Raw genomic sequence first — 7,432 nt, forward strand, 5'->3', positions numbered from 1 at the left:
TCTTAAATTTGATTCTCACCAAAAATAAATTTGAACCACATTATTAGTAGCTCATTGTAAGATTTAACGCACTCCTCACTGTTTAATGTAGATAATACCGCTTATTTCAAAAACAAAATTTAATCCGAGATTTTTTGAATTGAATAGGTAAAAAGTAGAATGCAGTAATTGAGGATGCAACACAGAAACAGTGGTAAACAAGAAGAGGCAGAGGCAGCGCATCTTTCTCCCTTTGCTTTCTCTGCTTTTGATACTACAACCACCACACCTCCCTCTTCCTTCCTTTCACTGCAAAAAGCTACCCCCACTGACCCCATTTTACTCGACATTTGCACAAAAACCCCTCAATTTTCCTTTTCTTTTCTCTTAACCCAACAGATAAAAAGATGAGAGAGAGAGAGAGAGAGAGATTCCGTGGGCCTACTGAGTTGATTATTCAAACATTGTCTTCAAAATATAACATACAAATCCATCAAATCTGCATAATTGCATAAACCATCCCCCATTTTTTCATAGTTTCTTTATAAACCCTCCTCTCCCCTGTACACTCTTTGTTATTCCAAGTCTCTCCCTCTCTCCACCCTCTTTTTTTCCCCCTTTTTTTTTTTTTTTTTTTTTTTTTGTGAATCTTCTGAGTGGGAAGAAAACCCATATTTTGGTCCGTTCCCTAGACCACCTATCTTTCAAATCTTCACATTCCTTGATTACCACAAAAAATTCACCTAAAACCGGAAAACAAAATAAAAAAGAATTAAAAATAAAAAGACATCAGAACCCAATGTACAAACGCCACCCAAATCCCCCGCCATCATCCAACACCTTTGGCTGTGTCTTCAAAATTCTTCAGCCATAGGAGCGGCATTTCACCCAACAACCACAAAGCTTCTGCCGTTTCTGCCGGCCGCGGTTGCCATTGTAGTCCAGCCGTCTCTCAATTACCCCAAGTCTTTTCTACTCCATCCACCCACCGGAGCTGCTTGAGATTTCCTTCTTGTCGGACAAGGATCATATGTTGAATCTTCTTAATCCAATCCAACAGTATTGATTTTGCGCTCGGCGATTTTCCATTTTGAGACTACCTGTCTTCTATGAAAATTCTTCCGATGAAATCCCTGAACCTCTTTGAATAAAGCTTGGGATCAACGGCTGAGATCGAAGCTGGGTCAGCTTGCAACGATTTATATGCATGCTCTAACTTCTTGCTGATATCGTAGTCTTGTAAAATGTCGATGATCCCAAAGTAAAGGACTACGTCGTAGATTTCACCGCTGCGTGAAGGGGTCAAATGGCTGAAACCACCAGGAGTGTACTGATCAAAATCACTCCTTCGAGCCATCCGCTCTGCCCTTGCAGGCATATTGGCTCCTAAACAGATCAATGGTTTCCTGATAGAGAATACACGTTTTCATATCAGTTTTAGAACATATGATTCATCCAGTAGCATCAGTAAAATACATTTCCTTTAAACTAAACTCATCCACTAATCCACCCACTATCCATATATCTATGTTATATAGTTTCCTACGCCTCGACCATAAAAAAATAATTGGTAAAAATGCAAGGGTCTATCGATGTTAGTCGTATTATTTTCACATTGGGAGAGCTTATGTGAGATATTGGTACTAACAAATGACCTGAATTTGAAGAAATTACCAAGATCCCACATGTATCCAAACCACAAACCAACGCTACCCTGAATTCAATGTCGGAATTATCCGCCCACCCAATTCCATTATATAACTAAGATGACAAAAGCTCAACCACAGTATCCTTTCTATAAATCTTTGTCAAACCAATCAAGTATATCTTATGCTAGAAGAAAACAAGATATGGTTCGTAAAAATACCGGCCAGACAACACTCGATCCATGTCTTGTAGCTCAGCCTCGATAAATCGACACCCGCGCATAAACTTTTCATTTTGATACGAATCTTTTTGGCCTACAAGGGTCAGACACTCAATTTAGCATTCTCGTAGACACAAAATTACTTAACCTACAATAACCGGACGAGGAAGATAAGGTTAAAATTACCAGAGCGCAAATAAAATGGTGAAAGCCCCATTTTGTCATACGTAGTGCCATCATAGAAATGAAGACCAACCAAAAGACTGTAATCCATGATTCTCTCTGCTTCCAAAAACTCGCAATCCAGATCGATTTGCCTGCAAATGTCTAACCTAATTAGTACAAGGCTAAGAGAGAACAATTCCTAAAAGGGGAGGAGAGGGGGAATTACTCGGACTTACTTCATAAGCTCATGGTACCATTTTCCTTGGAGGCGAAACACAAAGTTAAGATCCAAGTCCTTGAGAGTTGTGATTTCATCAATCTCCCCTTCAGGCTTATCAGTTGTTCGACCATGGGAGGATCCCTTCAAGTCAAATCGTCTATGTATTCTGTACTCGGAGCAGAACAAATTGCCCATCACGATAAACCTCGTCTGTTTTCCAATCAAAGGACAAAAGTTAGAAAATACGTCCTATCATTGAACAAAGAGCTTGATTGTTCTAACCAATGCAAATTAGTCTCCCCAACATGTACCTTCTGGCCACCGACAGGTTTGACACAATGCACACCATAGAACTTTGTCACAAGAGAATTTTCATACCGAGACATATGTCTGTAGTAACTCGAAAGCATCCTGATAAGCACCTGAAAACGAAAAACTAGTCAGATCATTTCAGCAACGTCAACCTTTGAAATGCCGAATGAAGAAAACATAGTACTTAGGAAACAAACATGTCAGCAGAGCGCTAATTATGCCCCAGAAATGTCCAATTGTCTCCAGTTAAGTATAAAATGAATACTAAAGAAGTCAAAACAGGTGGGCAACTAACCTTGACTTCTGATTTCTTGACTGTTTTAATCATAAATCTATCGTCCTGAGTCAGGTAAAAAAAGCTTCCACTCTTCCCTGGAGAAGAAAGCTCCCTAAGCGCATCATTTCCACAAATAGCCAGCATATAATCGGCAGGATCTACTTGGAATAGCTCCCTCAAACGTCTGAAATAACGATTTGAGTTTTTACATTTTAGTAACAAAACTCGTAAGAATGTAGTTCGAATAGCTCAATGCTTGTCATCAGAACGTCTAGTTATAGTATTCAATTGATAAAATATGGTAATCCAACAATAAGTGATCAACCAAAATATAGAGCTACGGGCTGAAAAGCATAACATACCTGAACACCATAGGACAATAGTCCTTCCATCGGAACTCAAACGACTGATGGGGCGGCGTTTTGTTCGATCCTTCGGGTGGAAACCTGGTCCAGAACTTCTCCTTCGGATCGAAATCACTGGGCTTAAGGTCCCGGACTATCGAAGCGTGCTTCCCAATTGAGTACCTATCAAATATCAAACACCAAACTCCATAAAATCAACCCCAAAAACTTAAACTCACTCCAAAACTAGTAAATTAGCAAAATCGACAAAATGGAATAAGTACCTAATGCCCAGTTGAAGATTGAGCATCAAATCGTAATTCTTATGCCCTTTGGAAATAGTCTGGCCGGGCTTCTTGGGCTCGCCGGAGAAACAACAAGGACTCCGCCGGAACTTCCCGAACCCATCTCGATCGACAGCGGTGCCGTTTCGATACAACATTGAAGCCTCCACATTATCGATGATATCACAAGTGATATCCCCAGCTTCCCCATCCGACTCCCAAATACAAATCCTGGGGAAAGTCCTCTCCGCCAAGCTCCCTCTCGCCCCATCCACCGACGAAACGCTGCGTTTTCGCATCGTAATGGTCAGATTCTCCGCCCCGAAATCCCCAATGTCGGTCAGCCTCTGCTCCTTTCCGCCGTTAGCCGGATAGAATGTCCCGTTAAGCTGATGAACCTTCAAGTCCTTGTTCCATGTCCCAACATAGCAACTGCCGTCAGGCCAGGTGAATATTCCGTTACCTTTGGGAACACCGTTTTCCCACTGCCCGTCGTATTTGTTCCCGTTGGCCCAAATCAAAATGCCCCGACCTGAAATGACGCCGTTTCGCCACTCGCCGACATACTCATTGCCGTTCTCCCAAACGTACCGGCCTTGTCCCTCCTGGACGTTTCGCTTCCACGTACCCTCGTAGAAATCGCCGTTCGCGTACCGCTTTTCCCCGAACCCGTGTTTCCGATCCGACGACCAGGAGCCCCGATACGTGTCCCCGTCGGATCCCGTGAACGTCCCGCGCCCCTCCATCCGACCCGACTTGAACTCGCCCTCGTAAGTCGCGCCCGATGGCCACGAAAACCGGCCTTTCCCTGACGCCTTGCCACGTCGCCACTCCCCTTCGTACATGCACCCGTCAGCCCAGAGGTACTTGCCGGATCCGTGCGGGTGCGACCCGGAGAAGCTCCCGATGTAGAGATCTCCGTTCGGCAGGTGCCTCTCGACGCTCGACGACGTCGTGGTGGGGAAAGTCGAGATGGTAGTGGTCGTCGTCGGCGTCACTCGCCGCGTCGTCGCCTGAGATCGGCTGCGGCCGACTGAAGCTACCGCCGCCGGTGCCAACACCAACTGCGTCGACAGCTCTCTCTCCCCTTTCTCCTCCTCCGACCTCTTCTTCTTGGGGTGGGAAACGACGTCGCTCGGCGATTCACACAGCAGTGCTTCGCGCATTTTTGCCTCACATATATACACACCCACAACCCACAAAAACGCAAACAGTGACAGCACTCTCACAGCAAAGCGGACAGCTCTGAACTCTCACCTCTCGCTCCTGGGTCAGTCCGGCAACACTGGGGTTGCTGAAGTCGCCGGAAGACGAAATCCGGTGGGCGTTTGTAGCGGAGCAATGGGTGATGTTTGCTCTTTTTGTTGGTTTTTTGGAATTTGGGTTTCTCTTTTGTCTTTGCTGGGTCTTCTCTTTCTCTTTTTTGAGTGCTTTGTGTTTTGGGAAAATAGGTGGGAATAGGAATCCTACAAACCAACACAAGGCGCAGCAGAGAAAAGGATAGAGAGAGAAACTCAGAGGAGAGAGAGAGTAAAGACGATGAGAGAGAAAACCCCAAAACAAATACAAAACCCAAAAATAAATAAATAAATTTTAAAAACAAATAAAAAATGAAAAAAGGTGAAGGAAGAAGGAAGAAGGAGGAGGGACGGAGAATTGATGAGCCGGCTTTTGCCTAGGGAACGTTGCTGCTGCCAACGAAATACTGCCCCCACTCCCATGCCCCCGCGTCAGCTTTCTTGTTCCATTTTTTCAGTTGACGAATTTGCCCCCGTGCTATTCCTTTCGTATTCCTCCGTCGTCTCGTCGTGACGTGACGGAATCGCCAGGGAATATGAAGATTCACGAGGCTGGAAGCCTTGCCCATAGGGGCAATGTACGGTTACGTAATTTCGACAACCCTCGTTTGCCCTTGTCTTTTCCTTGGATTGGGATTTTTTAAATGACGAATCTGCCAGCGTGGATTTCGCTTTATTACGGGTTTTGCCTGTTTGGTGGGGACCACTCTCCTGAATTATGTGACATATCCAATGTTTTGACGACCCTATTTATACCTCACGAGATTATTACCACCGAACGAACGTGTGTTTGTGTTATCTACTTATCTTACATTGTCAAATGTCTAAAACTGAGTGAATTTTGGATGTGATAGTTAGCCAATTCATATATAATATAGTATGTATGTGTATTTTCATATAGCGATTTTGTATACAAGAGATACTAGAGAAGAAGAATCAATTTCAAGAACTCGAGCAGGCCAGAAAGCTTTAATCAATAAAATCACAAACACTTTTAAATAGGACTATCAAACAATTACGTAGTGTTATTAACTCATGTACTTATTGTTGATGTGACATTCTGAAACACTAATACAAGGTCATGTATTAATGGCTCAAGACGTATTAGTGGAAATAAACTTTTTTTTTTTTAACTAAGTCCTTATAGCTAGATCTGTCAAAGGATCGAATTTTGTCCTGGATCCGATTCCGAATATGATGTAATTACCAGACTATAAATCGCACCTTCCAATCCGATTATCTGAATAAGACCCAAGTTCGATAATCCAATTATAAATGAATATGGATATGGATCAAGGTTGATCTGATCCGACGTAATATAACATATTATTTATTTTTATTTACTTGTATCCTACTTTATTATTATTCAATATGAAACTCTTAATTAAAAATAATAAAATAATGATGTTACTAGTGGTATTTTAATCTTTTCCAGGTCTTAAATTAAATCTAACAAGGATCTGATCTGATCTAAAATTCGATGCTAATTGGATTCGGATCGACAAGTGAGATCCGATGATATGAATGGGTACCAAATCCTTTAATCTGATTGTAAATGAATTCGGATACAGATCAAAACTGATCTGATCCGAATCCGACCTGTTTACAAGTCTACTCCTATCCAAAGGTATATTAATTATAAACAAACTCACGTGTATAATATTAGTGAAATTATAACATCATGAGATAATATGACAGTCACGTTGAAAAATCTCTCCATAACTCCAAACTCATTGCCATTGAATATAAATTAATTGTCAACCCATATCACATAACATGATTTGGAAAGAAAAATAAATTATATTACATTGCATGATAAATTACCATAAAACCTCCAAAAATGTGTTACATACATATATCCTTGCTCTTTTTATGACAATAAATAAATTCTTTTCTTTTTCGTATTTGTTTTACTTTATATTTAAGTGGTTGGTCGATCGTGGTATTATTGTTGTCAGGAATTTAGATGTTGTGCCTAATTTTCGGCCTCACAAGAATTTCTAATTTTGTGGTATTTGATTAATAATTATAATTATTTTGTTGTTGTGAGTAGATGAATTGTATATATTGTAGGATTGAAATATCGCTTTCAAGAAAATAAGAATCGAAAACGATCTTTGATGATGTTTTTGATGAGAGACATGCACAAATTAGTATTTATGGTCTTATTGATGAGTAATATTATTCATATCATGTTTTTGTATCATATTTTCATACCACTCTAAATAGCATTTGATGTGGATAACACATCATTTGAATTAATCAGATTTTTAAATTTAATTCATTATTTAATAAACTAATAATTAAGAAAAACTAGTTAATTAAATGATGATTGTGGTATATGAGGAGTCTTTCTCCTTCCTTTCCTTGGGTTTTGCAAATTTTTCAAATGATGTGGCTTTTCACATCAGATGCCACCTAAGATGGTATAAAAATATGGTATGAATAACATTACTCATTTGTGTTATCTCAAATCCAATTACCATGTTAATACATTCATATCATTAACTAGTGACATCGAACTGTGAATCCGACGAAACGAACATCCCCAGTTAAGAACGAGGACTGTGCATGCGACCGCACATACTAGCCGGCATGCCTCGAGGAAGTGGCCGTGCTATGAAAAAGGGTCATCGCCACCGTAACTTCTAAATACTACACCTATACCACCCACCCCATTTTGGAA

At 40.9% G+C, this 7,432-nt stretch overlaps 1 protein-coding gene across 1 annotated transcript; it reads right to left on the reverse strand.

Annotated features, from left to right (window-relative positions):
* Positions 1–410: 410 nt before the first annotated feature.
* Positions 411–5,256, reverse strand: LOC137749472 (phosphatidylinositol 4-phosphate 5-kinase 1). Its single transcript, XM_068489572.2, has 8 exons — positions 3,449–5,256; positions 3,183–3,347; positions 2,839–3,004; positions 2,543–2,653; positions 2,248–2,441; positions 2,033–2,163; positions 1,847–1,940; positions 411–1,385 (listed from the first exon to the last, which is right to left on the reverse strand). The coding sequence occupies exons 1-8, from the start codon at positions 4,612–4,614 to the stop codon at positions 1,076–1,078; spliced, it is 2,337 nt and encodes a 778-aa protein (XP_068345673.2). The 5' UTR covers positions 4,615–5,256; the 3' UTR covers positions 411–1,075.
* Positions 5,257–7,432: the final 2,176 nt, after the last annotated feature.

The sequence above is a fragment of the Pyrus communis genome, chromosome 15 (genome assembly GCF_041283825.1).
Source record: "Pyrus communis isolate YQ-2024b chromosome 15, ASM4128382v1, whole genome shotgun sequence".
NCBI lineage: Eukaryota > Viridiplantae > Streptophyta > Magnoliopsida > Rosales > Rosaceae > Pyrus > Pyrus communis.

Coding starts and splice junctions, on each gene's coding strand:
- LOC137749472 (XM_068489572.2), bottom strand. CDS start 4,614: ATGCGCGAAGCACTGCTGTGTGAATCGCCGAGCGACGTCGTTTCCCAC. Junction 3,005..3,182: donor TATTGTCCTATGGTGTTCAG/GTATGTTATGCT, acceptor TCGTTATTTCAG/ACGTTTGAGGGAGCTATTCC. Junction 2,442..2,542: donor AACCTGTCGGTGGCCAGAAG/GTACATGTTGGG, acceptor ATTGGAAAACAG/ACGAGGTTTATCGTGATGGG.